We start from the raw sequence: 23,334 nt of genomic DNA, 5'->3' as shown, positions 1-23,334 counted from the left end.
TCCCCTCATTTATGTTTGTAGGGTCTGTTTAGTATTTTTTAAGTAGAGATTATTTTTTCATAATCATGGCATATATTAGTTTATCACTTGAAACTGTTCTTAAATTAAGCACTTTTTATAGATTTTAAAAACATTGCTCTAGTTTTTACACTTTGAAATAGTGTCTCGGGGGCAACAGTTCACACCTGAAAACACTTGCCTTGAAACTTACCATATACATCCATTTTCAAGCCAAGAATATTCTTGAGCATTGATCCAAGTCTTCAGATTGCATAAACACATATCAACAGTGTGTGCTTGGAAAAAATAATAGAAATGTTTCTATTTTAAAGGAAGTTTCAGCTGTGCTTTTCATCCGATTTCCTCTTCTCTGCATGGCAACTTTACAGCCAACCGGACATGAATTCTTGTAGCTTATTTTATAAATGTTGCAGATGCCATTGTTTTGAGAGTGATTCAAGTAGGGTAAGGGTTTTCTCAGGGTTTAAAAAATAAGCTGCCATTTTATACCCACTCACACTCCTAACAAACAATCACACAGTTACACTCCCACCCTCATTGTTTTGCAGTTGGCAGTTCACCTTACTGGTGTGTTCTTTGTGGAAATAGTAGGAAGCCTACGGTAACTTGGGAGAACTTGCAAACCTGACATGGACAATGACTTGGCATGTGATTCTAGATCCATGAAGCATTACCACAACTAACTACTGTGCCACCCAACATACGTGCTACTCATCTATATAGCATTCATTTGGCTAGTGAACAACATTTATGTTGCTAATAATATATGGCTTTATTTTTCACCTCATGTTTAGCTTCAGTACAATGTCAGGTAAACAATGGCAATAAATGTTTGGAACCACAGTAGGCCATAACTTCAAGGTATCATGATTGCCATAAAGGGGTTGATGAAAACTGCAATTCTTTATATTTTCACATCCCAGATATGTTCATTTTTGAAGTAATTTCTTAGAAAGGCAACGTAGACCTCAAACAGCTTAAGATGCATTCAGGATATCTGCTATTTTACCTCCTTTTTTACATGAACACTACTCATGTGAAGGTCACTATGAATAAGCAAATGAGCAGGAACATGTATTTATCTTATATAAAAAAAAAAAATTCTCAAGAATCTTAATAAAATGCAATACCTCCTGTTACCTTTCTGTGACATATTTTTTATAGATGTTCAGTAAGAACAATTGCAAGATTTAGAGAAGTTAATATTAAATGAGAATGCTTTAACCATCAGCAAGTTAAAGGTAAAAAGAAACAATGAAAATATAAACAGGACACCCCTTAAATGGATATTCACCCACCTAACTACCCTGATTTAGAGGTAGAGAAGTCGGTAGTCTGGATCCCAGGGACTATGAGTTTTTAATTCTACACTACCAAATTACAGATTTGCAAAGGCCCTTATTTAGGATATTTGATATTTAGGATCTTTGGTCCATTCAATATTTTCCTGACTAAACACAATTTGATAATACAAGATCCAGTTCTTTATATATGCTCTTAACTTTGGTCTCACTTTTAAAGAGAACAGCTCATAGCTCGCCATAACAATTTTCTAAAACCAGGCTTATATTTGAAGCATCTGCGTAAGAACAGCACATCAAAAAAATACATCTGACTGGGTGTTTGCTGCACGCTGCATACAGAATTTTTTCTAACCAGACAGCAATGCTGCTGCAGTGCTTTGTACCTTAATTGGTGAATTTCCAATAGAGGTTGGTTATGTGAATGCCATAATAATGAACAAAAGGCTGAATATGATTTAATAAAGTCATCAAAGTATAAAAACTACATGCATGTCATCAATTACAAGCATATTATTCTTTCTCTCCCTTCACCACTTTTGCTTAAAGGGTTTGTACACGCACACACTAGTGAACAGTATAACACAAATATGATACTGCTCACAAGTCTGTAAAGCAAGCAAGAGAAACAATAACATTAGATGTAAAGCATCTGGGGCATTGAGGGCAGGAATGCCAAAAGTGAATTGTATTTGATGGTCGTTTACTGCAATATAATGGCCCAAGTGTAACAAATTTTATTGCAGTTGTGCGTATAGATCACTGGCCATGGTCAACTAAAAGTATATGACACTGTAAAGGACATATTGCACCTCTGAATAACCTTGATGGGCAAACCAATGATATTTTTGACAGATAAACCAATTGGTGGGATTTGTATTAGGTCAGAAAACAAAATTTGAGATTACAATAATTTTGCAGTATTTCAGTTCATCTTTGATAAAATATTTTTGTGTTCTTTGGAAAAAGACCACACATGAACATGACAATCCTTTCAAAATGTTCTTTTTGCCAAAATTTTCTCTTCGAAGATGCCACTTATGTTTGTGTTGTAGTAGAAGAGTTCTATGCACTTGTTTACAACAAAGCTTTACAAATTAATATTGGTGTAAAGTAGCAGGTAATCCTCCACCCTGAATATAAGGCTGGGCTACCAGAAAGCGTGCCTGGACTGTGAAGTTTTAAAAGGTGGTAACCTAACAGACTACTATATACTTTTTCAATTTGTCCACCCCTGCTTATGAATAGACCGGAACAGTGGTTGTAGAAAATATGTAGTCTGACAGTGTTTGGACACACTAAGAAGAGTAGAATGACCCAAATATTGGGCCTTGAGGATGAAAAGATTAAGAAGTGAGGTGACGAGGATCATATGCCACATATTCTAGAATTAACTGCACTGTAAACTATAGTGCAGCAATATTTAGGGTGCAAAACCCGTTAAACCTCTCCACTGACAGTTTGAGATGTGAAAGATTGAATAGGGATGCTTTTCATAGTGGGAGCAGGAGGATCAGCTGATATCCAGAGAGATGCTATAATTGACTTGGTGGTAATCATTCCCAGAGAAAATAAATTTCACTGGAGTGGAGACAGATAGAGAAGAGAGGTCCAAGATGGAAAGGGACATCAATAGAATGGACAGGTGAAAGTAAATTGGTAAAAGAAGACTAAAATCCTGAAACCAATGGAAGTATCTTGTAGTTTACTTTTGTTATCATAAACATACCTCAGAAATGTGGGAGGCATGTAGTCTTAAATTGAAACTTTTCAAATTAGCTGTATTTGGTACATTTTTAAGGCTTTTTTCACATTTAGACCAGTGCCCTATAGACACTACGACTTACGAGTTTAATTTGTTCCGTGACGGAACTCATAACTCAAATTACTCGTATGTCAAATCAATTTTCCCCATTGAAATGAATTGAAATGGCATTAATCCGTTCCGGACCCCCAAACCCCACCACAATTTTTTGTTACATGTTTTTAAATAAGAAAAATGAACTTATAAATAACGAATATTGTATAAAAACACAATACAATAGAATGTACTGCAATTAACTGGTTTTATTAAGTATAATGTACAGCATTTACCTTGGAGATCAGACGACTTGAAGATGCTAACAGAGGTGAAGGAGAAAGGCTAAACTGAATAACTGAATCTTATTCGCTGATTTTTGCCCTTTTCGCCACGCCCTCCTCACTTTCATCTGCAGGGGTTTTCTTTTGTGACTTAAAGGCTCTGGGGTTTTCCGAATGATAAACGAGCAGCAGTTTAATCTTGCAGTCGCTGCTCGTATAGGCGCACAGTGCGAGGGTTACCCTATCCTTCATGGGTTTTTTGGCCATGGCATCCTCTTCCTCTCTGCCGTTATATAAGTCTCCTTGCCATCTTCTTCCAGAAAAGTCCTGTGTTGTCACAGTTAAAGACTTGCTAGGGGATGTATCCTTCGGCTGCTATAATTCCGGCAAAAGTTTTGAGGTAATCCTCAGCTGCTTTCATATCCGTACTCGCTGCATCACCATGCCTGACAACGGAGTGAATGCCGGTCCTCTTTTTAAAATTCTCGAACCAGCCCCAACTGGCTTTAAATGGCTCACCTGATGCCTCGTCCGTTGAAGTGCCTGGGGTCTGTTGCAGCAAATCAGCGTAAATAGCTCTTGCCTTCTCGCAGATTATAGCCTCTGTCATGGTATCTCCTGCGAGCTGCTTCTCCGTCAACCACACCATCAGCAGCTTCTCAATGTTTTCATGGATAGATGTCTGCTGTTTAGAAGTTATTTTAACTTCCTTGGCTGGCTTATAGCCTTTATCGACTGCTTCTCCTTCAGTATGGTGCAGGTTGTAAAAGTGCTACGCTCGTACTGCTTTGCCAAGTCGACTACACGCACGCCTTGGTCATGTTTTTCGATAATTTCTTTAATTCAATGCACATCATCCACTTCTTCTTCTCAGCATTGTCCTTCGCACTCAGTTTCTTTGGACCCATGATTGGAAAAATGAAGTTTTGCAAAATAACTGCAAGCACAAATGCAAGCACAGCACTGATGCTTCCACTGCGAGCTAATCGCTTAAAGTGAACGAGTGAGACATGGGATGCTGGGCGGATGTTGCGGCGTTCACTGTGGCGTTCGCTACGCAAACTAGCGGTGGGGTATCTGAAGCTGGCTCGTAACCCAAATTTTAGCTCTCAACTCAAAGCAAAAAATCAGCTGAGAGACGGCTCGTATCTCAGAAAACTCGTTAGTTGGGACACTCGTAAGTCAAGGTACCACTGTACAAGCATTTTTTTTAATTTACAAATGTATAAAGCATCACACAGCAGCAATATACAGTGGATTAAAAATTATTCAGACCCCTTCACTTTCTGCACACCTTGTTTAATAAATTTTAATTTTAAATGGACACATTTACCATTTTGGTCTATCATTATACAATCATAACCCATAACAAAGTTTAAAGTTTATTTTCAGAATGGTCCATAAATGTATTAAAAACTTGAATTTCCCATTTATAATATATTCAGACTCTTTGATGTAGCACTCAAGTTGTGGGCAGGTGCATCTTGTTTACATTAATTTCTAGAGATGTGTCCTTTGGGAAATTGAATTGATTGCATATAATTTAGAAAGGCATACACCTGTATATATAAAGTATGTCAGGATAAAAACCAAGCCAAGACCTCCAAGGAACACTATATATGTACCCCTTTTTGATAAAATTATGGTTTGGTATAGATCAGGTTAAGGGTGTAAAACTATAAAGTTTGAGTGTTTCCAGGAGCACAGTGGCCTCAATAATTGTGAAATGGAAAAATTTTGGAACCACTAGGGCTTTTCCTAGAGTTGGCATTCTGGCTAAAGTGAGTAGCCAGGCAAGAAAGGCTTTGGTCATAGAGGTGATCAAGAATCCAATAGTCCTGTCACCCAAACAGAGAATGGGGGTACCTATTGCAAGGACAACCATCTCAGCAGCTTTCCATTAATCCTGCATTCACAGAATACACTCTTGAGTAAAAGGCATATGGCCATCCTCTTGTAGTTTGCTAAATATCATTTAATGGATTCTGAGAGCATTTGGAAAAAGATCCTCTGGTCTAATGAGACAAAATTTGAATTCTTGGGGCAGAACTCAGTGCACTACATCAGAGTTCTGATGTCACAAGACCTGGCAGTGCTCTTCTGATATGCTGTGGTGGTGCTTTTTAGCAGAAGGAACAGGAAATCTGGTCAGAATTGAGGAAAAGGTTAATGTAGCCAAATACAGAGTGATCCTTGAAGATGACCAGCTTCAGAGTTCAGGTGACCTCAGACTGTGGTGACAGTTTACCTTTCACCACAACAATGGTCTGAATCATACAATCAAGAAAACACTAGTTTCTTTGAGACATGCTTCGGACTGTTTTTGAGTGGCTTAGCCAAATCCCAGACTTGACCCTATAGAACATGTGTCAAGAGACCTGAATTAGGCAGTTTACAGACACTCCTCATCCAATCTGCCAGTAAGAATGGGATAAGCTGCCCAAATTCAAATATGCATCCTTGTAGAGACTTATCCAAGAAGACTCAAAGCTGTAATTGTTGCCAAAAGGGGCTTCTTCAAAGTGCCAAATTAAGGGTCTGAATACTTATATGAATGAAAACCTTCTGTTGTTGATTTTTATTAAATTTGCTTTCTGAATTTACAACACAAAGTGTGCAGAAAGTGAAGAGGTCTGAATACTTTGTGAATCCACTATGCAAGTATGATTTATTCAATGTTTTTGTTAACTTGGACTATTTTACTGTATAGCACCCTACAATATCTTTTACATCTTTGCTTATTTTAGTGTACAATACAGTACTATTCTATTTGCTTTTTATCAGTATCGAGTCAATATGCACATTTTTTAAATGTTACATTCACAGAAAAATGTGTTCTTAAATGCAAAATATCATTTTTCTGTAGGTAGTCATTGTCACAAATCAGCATTGCATATGCTAAATGAATGTGTATTGTTCGTTATCTTCTTTTTTATCACTTAAATACATTTCCTGCATTGTTTATTTTTACCTACTTTAATTGACATGTTACAGTACTTGAGTGGAAATTTATATTCTACTTTAGTCATACAATTTTATTTTAGTTGGCTCTGTAAGCCGTTCCATACTTCACGCCACCCATCCATCCATTGTCAAACCCACATTTTCCAATTTGGGACTGCAGAGCCCACATCTACCTCAGCATCATTGGGGATCAAGAATGAACCAACCCAAGGAAGATGCATCATTCCTTCAACATGCACTCTTCCACAGCTACTAGGAGGAGGACACATTTTTGAGTTGCCCAGTAGTTACTATGATTTCATAATTCAGTACAAAGATTATTTTCTGAATAGATTTTAAACATTATACCTAAAGCAATAAAACAAATAAAATACTGCTTTAATAAAATAACTGGTAGGAAAATAATGGAAAAAAGATGCATATACACTTATTATTTGATTCAGCCTTTTCTAAATTCTGATGCATGTCTGTGTATGTGATTTTTATTTTGTTTTCACATAAGACTAAAATGATTATGTAAATTCTAATTTCAGTTCTTGTGAAATGTGGCTGTTTAGCAGTGATACTTAGTTGTATATTTAATAATACAATTTCAGTCGGCGAGGCTCTGGCCTGGGCAAACGAGGAGCAGCTGAAGCTCGCCGACAAGAAAAAATGGCAGATTCTGATAACAACCAGGATGGAGCAAACTCTTCAGCTGCACGCACAGATGAAGCACCACAAGGAGCTTCAGGTACTAGTACAACATTTGTGCTTTATGCAAATAAGTGTTTAGATTGAATTATATTTAAATTGGTTGTATTTAAATTTTTTAATGTAGATGATGTCTGAAGCATATTTAGTTGCTCATGGGTAAAGAAGGTGAAATGCCCATTATGTATGTTTAACTTTTCAAATGAGTGTTTCTCCCTTTCATTATTTTCTTTAACATATTCAGCAAATGAATGGATGTATGAATATAAATCCATTCTTCTTTTAAGTATTAGTGTGTATAATATGACATTGCATTTTAGATAAACATGCATGAGCTTTGTTTTTCTTTAAAAAAAATTCAATTTCTCCTTCAGTCTTCTTTTATTAATCCACAATGAGAAGTGATTATTATTTATGCTGTCTATCTACTATAAAAAGAAATCCTGTCCCCTGTCCTGATAGTCTACGATACGTGATCTTTCTCGGAAGATAATTTAAAGATCCGCGAGATGAAAGAGACCTGCCACGGTGCATCTCACGGGAACATAGAACGAGAGTCTTGCAAGACACACCCTACTTACAAGCAAAATCAAAAAAAACAAATCAGTAGTGTAAAGGCAGTCATGCAGCACACACAGCTCCAGGGCTCTCAGTGCATATAAAGTGTATAAGGTCAATACTTTAGAAATGAATAGGGTAGAAATGAAACATCGACGATTAAACGAAGAAGAAAGAAAAGCACGGAGAAAAGAGACTCATGCGTTGGACAGAAAAAAAGAGCAAAAAAGAATAATCGAGGTGCAAATTCAGAAAATAAGGAAAGTAATTATCAGCCCGGAACAAGTGGAATTGGGGAAAAAAAAGCAGGTCCAATATGGTTCAGAATTAAATGACAGTGAGTAAAAGACAAAGTAGAACTTCATAGAGATGTTTACAAACTTTGGCGCTAAACACATGCAGAGCAGGTTAGAGACTGTGAAACCAGTGAAATTAGAAAGGCCCAAAAAAAAAAAAAACATTGGCGCTATACACATGTGGAGAAAGTTAAAGGATATGAAAGTAGGAAAATTAGAAAATATAAAAAAGTAAAGATCGCAGTAGCGCAAACAAACAAACTGCCTCATTTAACTATGCACCAGTCTAACTTTGGTTTTGCACAATAATTACTACACTATTGCACCTTAATACTTAATTCTACTTTATTCACATAATTTTACTTATTTATTATGTTCTACTATACTGTTACCTTTCAATCTATGACTTTTTGTTAATGTAACTGATATTCTTCTAACTTTGCACAGTTTCTGATAAGCGGATCAGGATGCATTTCACCACGTGTTGCCCTGTATAACTATGCATGTGACAAATAAAGAATCTTGAGAATTTCAAAAACGGAGTTTACCGCACATGCATTTATTGGTTACTTTGTTAATGTATATATATATATTTATCTGTCTGCTTATTTAAAAACCTAAATTTACCCCAGGAGTCAAAAACGTTCTGTCTAGCCCTTGTACAAAAACCTAGACAAAAGCTGGGGTATCACCTTGGTAACCCCATGTACTTTTGGAACTGTGAGAGGGAAATAGCACGACTTTACAGACAGGAGTCCAATGTAGAACTCTACTTACTTTGTTACTTTGTAAAAAAAAAAAATATATATATATATATATATATATATATATATATATATATATATAAATGCTGATGATGTAGATCGTTTTGTCTATGCTGAAATTCCAAACAGAGAAACCTATCCTGACCTCATTAAAAAGATTCAGCATACTGGGACTCGCAAGATTACAAATATTGTTTTTATAGAAGTTCTGAAATAAAAGTGAAACTAATGAAATAGCAACAATTCAAAGAAAAAACAATCGTAAAAGTGTGTATCCGGAAAACCAAATACAGGGGTTGGTGAGCGAAGCGAGCAGGGGCGAAGCCCCCTAGTGTATTTATAGTATTGACTCTCTTGATCCCATACTCCTTTTGGTAGCTATTCAATCTAAATCTATATACCTTTTCTCTATCTAAAATACCATTGGTTATTATAATGTGCAAACATTTTCTGTTTAATCTAAGGTCTACCAATTCTGAATGAAACTTTTTTTTTTTTTTTTTTTTTTTTTATAGAAAAGGGAGGATAGTATACCTGGTTAGAATAAAAAAAACAGCTGCATCAACAGGTTTAAACATAGTGTACTATTTAGCATGCATCTCTATAATAATTTTAATATAATTTTAGTTAATGTTACTAAAGTAATTGGAGTTGGGATATTATATATTTAATATACCAACTCCACTTTCCTTAGTAACATTGACTAAAATGATATTAAAATTATTATATAGATGCATGCTAAATAGTACACTATATATATATATATATATATATATATATATATAGTGTACTAATATACACACAGTAGACCCCTGCAAAGACACGCGGTTCAGGGTTCGTGGATTTTTCCTTAGAACCTAACTATTAATTGTTAGCGGAAAGCGCAAATATCCTCCGCAATTTTTTATGGCTTTTTTCGTGGCAATACTGTGCTGTAGAGAGAACAGGAAGCAACCGCTGAGGGAAACGCAGTTTGGGATGGTGAAAGTAGCCAATCCGAGAGCGTTATTCATTTCTCCTTGCTGCTGATTGACTGCTGCCCTCTGACGCGTCTCAGGTGAGTGTTCTCGTGTTTTCCACCACTGAGGGAAACACGGTTTGGGATGGTGAAAGTAGCCAATCCGAGAGCGTTATTCATTTCTCCTTGCTGCTGATTGACTGCTGCCCTCTGACGCGTCTCCAGGTGAGTGTCCTCATGTTTTCCATTTTGTTATTGTTTTCATTTTGTTATTCTTAAACGCACAAGGTGTCGCTGAAACGTCCTGCACCTTCTAACGCTTCTGGCACTGAGACTAAGCACCAGAAGAAGTTTAAAACACTCCAGGAGAAGGTTGAACTACTGGATTTACTCCGGGAACTGAAAAGTTATGCTGCAGTAGTGCGCCACTATGGCATTAATGAAAGCACCGTACGCTACATAAAGAAGAACGAGGCAGTGATACAGAGTACTGTATCTGTAAGTTTGTGATAGTGCCAAAAAGGTAACGACCGTAAGGAATAAAAATATTATCAGGATGAAATCTGCTTTGGCATTGTGGATCACGACTGCAGGAAGACCACCATCCCCTTGGCCGGTAACATCATCCGTGAGAAAGCACTGAAATTGTACCAGCAGTTCGCTACAGGAGACAATGTAGAAGGTACCGAAGAACTGCAACCAGGACCATCAACAGCACCGGAGCCCAAAGATTTTCAAGACAGTAAGGGATGGTTTGATCATTTTCAGAAACGATTTAATATTAAAAGCATCTCTGTACATGGAGAGGCAGCGTCTGCTGACAAAGAAGCCGCAGAGAAGTACCCCGAGACATTTAGGCACATCTTAGAGGCGAAGGGATACAAGCCCAAACAAGTTTTTAACATGGGTGAGACTGGCTTGTTCTGGAAGAAGATGCCGTCCAGAACTTACATCATGAAGGACGAAGCCAAAGCTCCAGGGTTTAAGGCACAGAAGAACAGAGTGACACTATGTGTGGCAATGCTGCTGGTTACATGATGAAACCTGGCCTCATCTACAAATCAGCGAACCCTAGTGCCCTTAACTCTTTTAGGGCGGATGTCGACTTTTGTCGACAGGAGGGGTTGAAGGCGAATGTCGACAAAAGTCGACATCCAGGGATAAAGGAACAATCAGCTGTTAATGGCGACAAGTCTCACTGTCACGTCACAGGCATTCCCTCTGTGCTTGGAGGAATGCTAGACTCGTTGACTCGGCAAATAAACATTGCGTGTGCGTGAGTTGCGAAATGTAAACAATGGCAAGATGGCACCGACATGTGAAAAGGCAGCGAAGCAAGTGCAGAAAAGAAAACACTTGGCAGACGTTGTTTTGCGCATTACCGCGGAGTCGGACTCTTGATTTTTCAGAATCGGACTTTATTGGCAGTGATCAGGAGATCGAGCAAGAGAGTTAGAAGCAGGCATCAGCTGATCAGACACCAGCCGATGCCGCGCGAGCGGATCTGCTGCCAGTTGAGTGCCTTCGCGCAGCCGATGCATCTACGGCAAGGTTCGCATGGGATAAATACACATACATTGATCCGTTGAGAGCCGATATGGCTACCGGAGTTTACAAGACGGCATAGCTTGCTTTTGGACACGACAGATCACCAGCTGCTGTACTTCAGGCTGCTCTCTCCTGATGCTGCTTTTCAGCTACTGTCAGATGAGACAAACAGGTAGGCAGAGATTTTTTTTGAATCGCGGGCTGCGTTTGCATCGCATTCTCGTTATTCAAAGTGGAAACCCACAACGAAAGACGAGATGAAGCGCGCTGTGGCATTACAAATAGAGATGGGACAGAACTGGTGAGATAACTTCAGGGAGCATTGGTCCAAACGTGTTTTGTCCCCTGGTGGCTTAGGTACGTGCTGCTGCAAAGTTTTATTCACTTACAGTGGTGTGAAAAACTATTTGCCCCCTTCCTGATTTCTTATTCTTTTGCATGTTTGTCACACAAAATGTTTCTGACCATCAAACACATTTAACCATTAGTCAAATATAACACAAGTAAACACAAAATGCAGTTTTTAAATGATGGTTTTTATTATTTAGGGAGAAAAAAAATCCAAACCTACATGGCCCTGTGTGAAAAAGTAATTGCCCCCTTGTTAAAAAATAACCTAACTGTGGTGTATCACACCTGAGTTCAATTTCCGTAGCCACCCCCAGGCCTGATTACTGCCACACCTGTTTCAATCAAGAAATCACTTAAATAGGAGCTGCCTGACACAGAGAAGTAGACCAAAAGCACCTCAAAAGCGAGACATCATGCCAAGATCCAAAGAAATTCAGGAACAAATGAGAACAGAAGTAATTGAGATCTATCAGTCTGGTAAAGGTTATAAAGCCATTTCTAAAGCTTTGGGACTCCAGCGAACCACAGTGTGAGCCATTATCCACAAATGGCAAAAACATGGAACAGTGGTGAACCTTCCCAGGAGTGGCCGGCCGATCAAAATTAACCCAAGAGCGCAGAGACGACTCATCCAAGAGGTCACAAAAGACCCCAGGACAACGTCTAAAGAACTGCAGGCCTCACTTGCCTCAATTAAGGTCAGTGTTCACGACTCCACCATAAGAAAGAGACTGGGCAAAAACGGCCTGCATGGCAGATTTCCAAGACACAAACCACTGTTAAGCAAAAAGAACATTAGGGCTCGTCTCAATTTTGCTAAGAAACATCTCAATGATTGCCAAGACTTTTGGGAAAATACCTTGTGGACTGATGAGACAAAAGTTGAACTTTTTGGAAGGCAAATGTCCCGTTACATCTGGCGTAAAAGGAACACAGCATTTCAGAAAAAGAACATCATACCAACAGTAAAATATGGTGGTGGTAGTGTGATGGTCTGGGGTTGTTTTGCTGCTTCAGGACCTGGAAGGCTTGCTGTGATAGATGGAACCATGAATTCTACTGTCTACCAAAAAATCCTGAAGGAGAATGTCCGGCCATCTGTTCGTCAACTCAAGCTGAAGCGATCTTGGGTGCTGCAACAGGACAATGACCCAAAACACACCAGCAAATCCACCTCTGAATGGCTGAAGAAAAACAAAATGAAGACTTTGGAGTGGCCTAGTCAAAGTCCTGACCTGAATCCAATTGAGATGCTATGGCATGACCTTAAAAAGGCGGTTCATGCTAGAAAACCCTCAAATAAAGCTGAATTACAACAATTTTGCAAAGATGAGTGGGCCAAAATTCCTCCAGAGCGCTGTAATAGACTCATTGCAAGTTATCGCAAACGCTTGATTGCAGTTATTGCTGCTAAGGGTGGCCCAACCAGTTATTAGGTTCAGGGGGCAATTACTTTTTCACACAGGGCCATGTAGGTTTGGATTTTTTTTTCTCCCTAAATAATAAAAACCACCATTTACAAACTGCATTTTGTGTTTACTTGTGTTATATTTGACTAATGGTTAAATGTGTTTGATGATCAGAAACATTTTGTGTGACAAACATGCAAAAGAATAAGAAATCAGGAAGGGGGCAAATAGTTTTTCACACCACTGTATGTAATAAACAGAAGCAAATCCCATGGGGTGAGCCAGGCTATAATGCCATACATAAAGTTCATAAAGTTTCAGAAGATGAAAAGAGGTGACAATACGGTTTTCATGCAGGCAGAAAACTTGGTGGCAGTGGCATGGCACGATGGCAAATGGGTGACTTGTCTCTCTACAGTACACACTAACAATATATGTTAGAAAATGCAGCAACAGACAATTGAAAAATAGGCATCAAAACAACACACAGAGAATTCAGGCTCATACAACATGCAAGACAGTAACATTTGTCAAAAGTAAATATTTTTTGTTGATTTGATATGTTAAACAATTGCTTTGTGTTCTTTTTTAAAAAATGTTAGTTTTTGGAAAAATATTCAGCCCTGGGAGAAAAGAAACAAAAAAAAAATTAGCCCTAAAAGAGTTAAAAACAAAAATAAATACCTGCTGCCTGTCTTCTGGTTGCACAACCCTAAAGCCTGGATTACCAAAATCCTTGCTTCTAGCTGGTTTCACCAGTGTTTCATCCCTCAAGCCAAGGAATACCTCCACAACTTAGGCATGAACTTCAAGGTGTTGCTTATTATAGATAATGCTGGCGGCCACCCTTTGGATTTGTATTACGTGGGAGTTCAGACGGAGTTCCTCCCTGCCAACACCACCTCCCTCGTCCAATCTATGGATCAAGGCATAATCCTTGCCTTCAAGGCTCTTTATACCCGGATTTCTCTCCAATACCTTGTGGATGCAATGGAAGCGGACGAGAATTTTACATTGAAGGGTTACTGGCATAACTTTACAATCGCGACGTGCCTGTCAGTCATCCAAGCTTCTCTTAAGGAGTTGAAAAAGGAAACCCTCAACGCCTGCTGGAAGAAGTTGTGGCCAGAGTGTGTCCATGACAAAATTCAGCATGACGCTGTCGACAAGGCCATGGAACTGGCAAAGATACTAGGTGGCGAAGGTTTTGACGACATCACTCAAGATGAGGTGAACAACCTTATCGATGCCCACTCTGAACTCTTGATGGACAAGGATTTGTTGGAGTTAACAAAGAGTGCCAGCGAAGAGGAGGAGGAGGAGGAAGAGACAGATCCAGTGCAAAGAGAAGGAGGAGCAGGGCCTGACATGGGAACGTCTGTCCCAGATTATTCGGACATCAAAGGCGTTACAAGGGATGATTGAAGCATGGGACCCTATATGGTTCGGGCTCTCAAAGTTAATAATGGCATCGATGCTACCATTCAGACATATAAAACGCTCCTCGCCACCATGAAGAAACAACGACAGCAACTTCCCATCACAGTGTTCTTGAAACCTATAAAGAAAAGCCAGCACGAAACCCCGCCAGAAGAAGACCTGTCCAAAGATACGACTCCTCCTGAAGCGCCTGAAAAAGAGGCGCCGCCTGAGGAGTTTTAAATCCTTTGCATCGTACTGCACAGCTACTTCATCATCATCAATGTCATTCATCATTGGTGAGTACATTTCTGTATTTTATTTAAATTAAGTTATTTATTTACTCATAACAAAGAAAATGTGCTTGCATGAATTATAGTACGTATAGTGGTAACATCGGTATTTTACATTCTAGCACCGCGGCAGACATAGCGGTACAGTTCTGTACAGTATACGGGTTTACCTTTACATTCTGTTTTTAGGTAATGTAATGTATTAATGTATTAAGCTTGCAATGAAATTAAAGTGCTTTGGGGGCATACTGTATTAAGGGTTGAAACTATAAAAATAAGCATTTAAAAGGCATTTTTTAGCCTCATCCAAAAGTCGTGGTTTTTCACAATTCGCGGGTGCTCTAGGAACGTAATCCCTGTGAATTTTGGGGGTGTACTGTATATGTATACAAGGTGCAGGCTATAAAACATGGTGTAACCACTGTAACTGTTAAACGAGTGGTTGTATTTCAGTTGGTTCCAAAGATTTGTCATGTTCTAGTATTTAGATTTATTTGAACCCTGACCCCAGTCTCCTAGCAGATGTTACACTTGGGCGTGTCCCATCATCAGCTTTTGTGTCTGCAAGCCATCTGCAGATACACAAAAAATGCATTTTATATGTATTTTTGTGGTATAAATTTGTTTTTGAAAACATGTATTATGACTCTTGGACTGAATATCGCTATCTGAATATAATTGATTTAATTTGAATCTATATGGTAAAATTGCAATTTCTGAAATTCCATTGCAAAAGAAATATCCTTTATTTTACCTCTCACTAATCACTTCAAACACACTATGCTACAATACCTTCTGTATTAGCCTGTGTTTTGCCTATCACTTCCAAGATCATAGTTTTATAATTTTTAATTTAGTTTGTATTGTCAGTTGTAAAATGGTCAGATTTTTCTACCACACTGCTCTGATTTTTGATTAACAGGTATACTAACAACTGATTTTAAATACTTTGCAAATGCTTCTAAAGCAAATATATTAATAATAATGAATCATTCAAAGGCTTTTTAAATACAAAAGCACATGTAATGGCGCATAGCACAGATGTTTTACACTATGTATGTATATATTGTAATTTTAATAGGAGTATTCAAATCCTAATTTTTGTATAATTTAATAGTCCAAATATAGACAGTTTTATTATTTAATAGGCAATTCTTCATTGAAGAATTTTACTGAGCCACAGAGTAGTTTCTCCTTTTAACTAGTGGCGTTCGAAAACTTGTTAATAATGATGTACATCCACTGTAATATATTGCAAATTCATCATACAAATGGAATAGTTGATTGAAGATTGGGAGATACATTTGTGGTATTTTTTCATCAACTTCAAAGTAAAATGATGAAGGCAAATCTATGTATTTATGCAACCTCTTCAGTTCGTTTACAAAACCTCTTTGGGATGCACTAACACAGACTGCAGCCACTAAAATACATTAGGATGCAATCTGTTTTTAATGTGAGAAATGCATGTGAAACATGTGGCTTACCTACTATAAGTTAAACTCCAGTTTGTGAATCACATTTTATATGCTAAATCTTGTATTTTTTTGACAAGCACAATTGCTCAGAATGATGGAGCCTTATCTGTGTTACTCGTTGAAGAGTAAGATTCTGACTGATCTTCCATGTGATTAATTGCTCAAACTCTACTTATTACTTTTTCATTCAGTATATAAAACATTCTTTGTTTTTTTTGTTGAGTCTAATCGACTCACTCTGCCTGCCCTGGTAATATTTAATAATTGGATTTTGGCACTTCTGTCTGTTTATTGATAATTTTCATATACCTTATCTTTTTCATTTCCCTATTTTTTGCCGCATTAAGTATGTGATAAGTTGGTGAGCATTTTGGGCTTAATATCAACATGGCCAAGACCACCCACATTCCAAAAATCTAAGGCATTGATAAAAAATGTACTGTAATCAGTTCCAATTTATTGTCTCTTAAGTGCATGCTTGATGAACATGCACCACACTGCCACCCTGGGTAGATCTTGCATCATAACCTTTGTAAAAGAAAAACACAGAATGTAAAATGGTAAAAACAACTTCAGCTGCAGTAGCACCACCTTGTGACTTCCATCATCTATAATTTCAGCTTGGTAAAATTGTATAATATCACTGGGAATATCTATGTACAATATTTTTCACACAAACAGGGGACTAATCAGTATGCAGCCTGAACCAGTTATCACATGGAGAAAAGACAAGATGGCACAGAGTAGAAAAAAGAAAGCCTATGGCAAAAAGAGCACAATACGTGAAGGGGCAGACCCTTCAGTGTATGGAAATGTGACAATAAATAGTTTTGCTTTTGCTAACATGCACCCAAGATTACCCTCGGGTTATAGCCTGTAAACTGATGCAGTGTTAAACCTGACTGTATAGGAGGGAAAAAAATAAAGATTTGAGTATGCATTTGCATGAAATCACTGTCTTTATGTGACTATTTGTGTCCCAGCATCACATATGAAAAAATATAAATTGAGTGTTCACATGGTATAATATGTCATTTGAAGGTGCATGCACCACCAGCCCTGGCAAATGTCTTGAATCAAACACAGTCATAGTGATTTTAATCAGTGTTACAAACCATGTCAGGACATATCTGTTGATGAAACAGAACTGAAGAGACAAAAGAACAACAATATATTGCATTATGAAGCGATGTCAAGTCTTGTGAACACTGCTGACTTTTGTGCCTGTGGAAAATGTCCAAAATTCTGCTACAGTGAGCAGACAAGTTGAACAAGGAATGTGTCTTATAATAAACTATATTACTTCTGGTTTCCTTTTGTTGGTGCAAACATGTCTCAGAAAGGCATTTTCTTAAATCTAAACCTTTGCCGCTTCAGAGCGGACATTTTTATCAAGTTTTTTTACTTTTGTTTTCAACAAAACATTTCCATTTTAAAATTCAAAAATAGGATAGGTATTTTTTTTAAATATATAAGAATGCTTCATAATTTTATGCTGCAAATGAATGTATACCTTGTGAAGAAGTAACCAACTTGAAAAATACTTAACTGATGCTTTTAAGCATCAGCTAAGTGAGATTTATATTTGTATTTCTTTTTCCCTGTGTATTTATAGCTTTATGTAATTTTTTTTTGTTTTAAATTTTCCTTGAAATTTTTAAGCCAGAATAGTTTCTCAAGTACTACATGAAATGCAAATGAACTGTTTTATTGAAGTTTTACACTCTAGACTTAAGGTGTCTTCAATTTTTAGCTTCTAGTTCCGTGGCTGGTGCTGTAGGAATGACAACCTCTGGGGAGAGTGAGTCTGATGATTCAGAAATGGGTCGTTTGCAAGGTAAGAAAACTGCTTCTATATGTCTATTTAGAAATTTAAGTGCAGACTTACACCACTGTTTTACAGCTAGTTTAAGATTGGTTGGTTTAATATGTTGTTTAACGGAATTATATTAATGCATTAAAATTTTGCTTAAAATTCTACTGCATTTCAAACAATGAGTTTGAAATTACGTTTTTGGTTATGTGAGGGGTTAGGGCATCTATTTTTAAAATGTAGTTTTCAGACAGTTTCAGTATGCAGACATTGACCTCACCTCTACATGGTGCAAAGTTATGATACTACTTCTGAGGGAGATTGTTGGTAAAAAGGCAGCAAAACATTTGGTATGTCTTGCAAATAACTAAATTGTTCAATACCAAGAAAAAAAAATAAAATTAAAAAATACACTGAAATAGTTCAGTCTGCCATCACCCTCTTTCTGACTACAGATGCAGAGTTGACTACCAGCTCTTTTTGCTTAAATTACTACTTTCCAACTACAAGCTTGCAAACTTCAACTGAAATTACAGTTCTCAGTAGAAATGGCTGAAACACACTAGCACCAACCCACAAGTAGGCCTAGCTCAAGATATGTTGAAAAAAGGAGATTTGAGAAGTTCTTTCTGTTCTCATGTACAGTATACTATATCTGTCTAGGTTTTGCTTTGAAGTCAGCATAGCTGCCTCAGTTATTGACATTTAAATATGCATTCATTTTGTAATGATTATAGGTGTTATAAATTACATTGCAATAAATTAATTACTTTGCTGTTAAACATACAATACAAAATCTTACTCAAATTAAATCTGACATCCTCTCCCCTTTCTCATACAGTGAGTAAGAAATCGGATGTCTGTCTGTTTCTAATGGGTCTTTGGACAATTCCTTATGAATTGAATTTGATTTTCTTTTCTTCTAATTCTTAAGTAATGTTCTTTTCCCCTTATTATTAGAGTGGGTAAATTATGAGTCTGAGGCATTGTGCCTCTATAGATTATTGATTAAGCAGTGATGTTCCATTGGTTTTTATTTCATGCAGTGCTTGTTAGGATTAGACATTAATGGTTTCAGGAATGTCTGCTAACAAACAGTAAGGTCTGTGCGATACACAGTGAGACAGGTGTGTGATAATAGCATTTACAATTAGAACTTTTAATGAGGTATATAATAGTCTTCAGAGAAATATTTTGCTGTATGCATTTTTAACATGAAGTAGACCAGGCTTTGCTCATCTTTACGAAGATTTTTTAATCTGTATGTGACTTCCATTTAGTGTTATGATTTCATATGTATTGAGGGAAAGTAGTGTGTTTATGAAATGTTATATTTAAGGTATAGCTGTTGAAAGTATTCAAACATACTGCCAATATAATTATCTCTAATGGTTCCAATACCAAGAACTTTCCATGTATCAAGATTTAAGTGTTTTAAATATAAAAGGACTATATGATAGTCTTGTAAGTATTATGTAATTGATAGTAACTTAATATCCTCTAAATATCTCCCATATTGGTGCAATATTACGAAACACTAAATTTCAGCTTAATTTGTGATAATTATTGGTGAATGGTGCACAAAATAATAGTATACAGGGAAAGTTAGAGTAGAATTACTTTTCCTTTTTCTAGCAACCCCAGCATGGGTTCATTTTTTATTAGTCTATATTCATTTGCAATTCAGAAGTACCGTATTTTTCGCTCCTTAAGACGCACCTGACCATTAGACGCACCTAGGTTTAGAGGAGGAAAACATGAAAAAAAATATTCTGAACCAAATGGCGATGTAATATATTTAATAAAATATAGTAGAATAATATTTCAACCATGTAAAGTCAACAGCGGTATTAAGAGCCATCATCACTGTCATTAACAAATGAGGAGACACTTTAAGGTTCAAGCATTCTTCTAGTTTTCTGGAAACCCCAAGAACTCCTAATCACTAGTGTCAGAATTTATGAAGCTCAGTTGCTCACAATCACTGTGCAGGATCACGTACCTATCCTGTGGAATAACCTTGTCCAAAGCCACCAGGGGACAAAGCCCGTTTGGACCAATGCTCCCTGAAGTTATATTGCCAGTCTAGTCCCATCTCTGTTTGTAAATGCCACAAAGCCCTTCATCCCGTCTTTTGTTGTGGGTTTCCACTTTGAAAAACGAGATTGCGGTGCAAGCGCAGCCTGTGATTCAAAAAATTGCTCTGCATACCTGTTTGTCTCATCTGACAGTAGCTGAAAAACAGCCTCTGGAAAGAACAGCCTGAAATAGTCCAGCAGCTGGTAATCTGTTGAGTCTAACAGCAAGCATGGTGTTGTCTTGTGAAGTCCGTAAGCCAGTTTGGCTCCCACGGATCAATGTCTGGGTATTCCTCCCACACAAACCTTGCTACATATAGGTGCATTGGCTGCGTGAATGCGCTCAGCTGGGGCGGCATCAGCTGGTGTCCGATCAGCTGATGCCAGTTCCTCACTCTCTTGCTCAATCTCCTGATCACTCTCAACAAAATCAGATTCTGAAAAATCAGAGTCTGACTCAGCGATAATGCACAAAACATCGTCTGCTGAGTATTTTGATTTCTGCACTCAATTCACTCCCTCGTGAGATGTCAATGCCTTCTTGCCTTTGTTTACATTTGTTTACATTTCATAACTCACATGCACGCAAGGATTAGATGCCGAGTCAATTAGTCTTAACATTCCTCCAAGCAGAGAGGGAATCCCTGTAACGTAAAGGTGAGTTTTGTTGCCATTAACAGCTGATTGTCGCCCTCTACCCCTGGATGTCGACTTTTTTCAGGTAATACACATCACGGTCTGTGACACAATATTCGCTCCATAAGACAGACATTTCCACCCTTCTTTTGGGGTAAAAAAAAGTGCGTCTTATGGAGTGAAAAATATGGTAATTCCCCTCCTCTGTTTTGGATTACTGAACACTGATTTCATTATCTGTGGCCTTTTTGTGCTTCATATTTTTATCTTGAAACAATTCATACACAACTAAAACAAAAGCATATTGCTGTCAGTTTGGTTTTGGATCCTGTTAGCATGAAAATAGTAATATTGAATTAAATAATTAGTAAAAGTTCAGGCTATTATTAAAACTTCTTTTTTTAACGACACTATCCAATTCAGCTTTGTTATGTTGTCATTTTGACAGCTTTTTGATATTTGCTCTTGTTAGATTTGTTTGTTTCAGTGGAGAAGATGGAGAAGATATTAGCTGGTAAATTTAATTGACAAGTCAAATGAATTTAAATAAATATCGCAAACGTGTGTTGCTCTAATTTTCTGAAACTTTTTTGCTCATTTTTTAATACATCTTTAAGGCTGTTTTGGTGAAATGTCAGTTAAAAGTTAATCCATTATTTCAGAATTCCTTTGAAAACATGTGGCATGTTTTCCAGATGTCTCATATAATTGATCAGACTTTAATACCCTATGCCTCTGTACTAACCCAGGGGTCAACATTGAACTGAACTTTGGGGAGAAGTAGGATTCCTTATAGTTTCATCTTTTAAAACTTCAGTAGTATTTAGAGTAGGTCTTCTGAAGTTGCTTTGGTATTATTTTTCATTTATGATGTTAATGTATTAATTTACACTGCAGTTTTATCTCATTCTGACTTGAAGTGTGTGTGTGTGGGCTGGGGGTTTCTTTAAGTTATGTCTGCATTTACTTGAACTTTTAAAGAGGCTACTTTGTAAAATACCCACTTTGCAGTCATATGTCAACACATCTATATCCTATAGATAGGGTTTAAAATTTTTCACAAGTATCCTGTGTGTTTTGTTGTATCTGGTAATCTGTAAACTTGTACTGTAGCCATGAATTATTTGGCAATGGGAGGATTATTTCAAATCCAATTGTTTGTCATAGATTTTAGATCTCTTTTATGTAATTGTGACAGTGAATTGGACCTTATAACAAATATGTGCTTTCACCACATTCTGAATTTGGGCATATTGAAGGGCAACCTATTTAAGAACTAGTGATAATTAACAGGTAGCCTAAATACAGGCAGTGTAATTATATATTTACTTTTAACTTGTTAATGTTGTGTGTCCTAGCTGGTTGCAGACCTTGCCATTTTATTCACATACAATGATTATGCGACAGGTTGTGATCGCATGACCTCCAAGAAACTGGCTTAAAAATATTTTAGAAAATCTGACCAGGCAAATACCACATGCACAGGTACATAGCTTTAATCTAATCTGGCTACTTATAAGGAAAGAGTTCAAACATTCTCACTACCCCCACTTCCCCAAAGTCCTTACTCGCCTCTATAATTTTTCAGTACATTAACATCAGGTGAACTTGTACCTATCCTCTGATTGTTAGTTTCTGTTTCAACAAAGGTAGCTGGTTGCTCTGTGTCATTTTGGGAAGCTGCAGTGTTTGAAGTGGACTTTTAATCTACCCGTGTTTCATTTTTGAAGGACAGTTTTATAGGCTTCTATGGGAAAGGGCTGAATCATCAAAAATTTTCACTTCTGTTAAAGATTGCCCAATGGTTCCTTACACCAGTACAGCAAAGACATGGACAATAACAATTTGAACTTCTAGAAGTCAGACTTCTTAAAACCTACCTTTACCTTTTTTCGTACATACAAGACTATTCAAGGAATTCTACATGTAATTTGCTGAATTGAGAATCTGTTAACAAATGTCTGGGTATTTATTCAAGGGATAAAATAGGTCAAGACCTGTTAGAATTCCTTGATCTTACTTGGGAACAAAACTATAGAACCAGTGGTTGATTCACGCAAAATGCCATGACTGCTGCATTTAAAATTAAAGTTGAAACAGCCATCAAAGGCAATAGTATATGAAAATTTGAGTCCAGTTTGAATATTTTGCAAATCTAAATATTTCTGAAGAATGGTAAAATATGGAATAACTTCATCATCCGGGCTGAGTTGCCACTGGATATAAGTTAGCACTGTATAATTAACACTAGAATTACCAGAGCCTACGAAAAAACTCGTAGATCCGGCCCACCTTAAATCGCTTCTTAAAACCGTTCTCACCTCTCCGCCAGTGTCTTTTGTCATCTAAATGTACTGATAAAGATAAGCTGCCAGCAGCCGGCTATTCCATTCCCCCACCGACTTGCATCTCCCAGCTCATGCCTTGATTGATTATCTGGGAGTGAAGTGGAGTTTTAGAGTGGAAATAATAGATTATTTGGAACACACGCATTTCATATGTGTTGCATTTTTATAGTAATCTGTGTAAACACATTGTTAAAACAGAAACGTTTTTTATATTCTAGTAGCAAATGACAAAATGTAGGCATAAACTATATAATGTATGAAGTCTGAAGTCCAAATATCAAAGAAACACTTTCACGAAAGGTACAAAAAAAAAGCCACCGCCAA

General features: G+C 37.3%; 1 protein-coding gene across 14 annotated transcripts in view; it reads left to right on the top strand.

The window, feature by feature from the left end:
* trip12 (thyroid hormone receptor interactor 12) overlaps positions 1-23,334 on the top strand; it is a 328,355-nt gene that overhangs the window by 153,880 nt on the left and 151,141 nt on the right. For all 14 annotated transcript variants that reach the window (XM_051923009.1, XM_028794650.2, XM_028794649.2 and 11 more), the window contains 2 exons: positions 6,965-7,101; positions 17,889-17,972. In XM_051923009.1, coding sequence (XP_051778969.1) covers positions 6,965-7,101; positions 17,889-17,972 — 221 coding nt within the window. The remainder of the gene's footprint in view (positions 1-6,964; positions 7,102-17,888; positions 17,973-23,334) is intronic.

The sequence above is a fragment of the Erpetoichthys calabaricus genome, chromosome 2 (assembly GCF_900747795.2).
Source record: "Erpetoichthys calabaricus chromosome 2, fErpCal1.3, whole genome shotgun sequence".
Taxonomy (NCBI): domain Eukaryota; kingdom Metazoa; phylum Chordata; class Cladistia; order Polypteriformes; family Polypteridae; genus Erpetoichthys; species Erpetoichthys calabaricus.
Note: the sequence above shows the minus strand (reverse complement) of the source record. Positions and strands in the feature narration are given on the sequence as shown.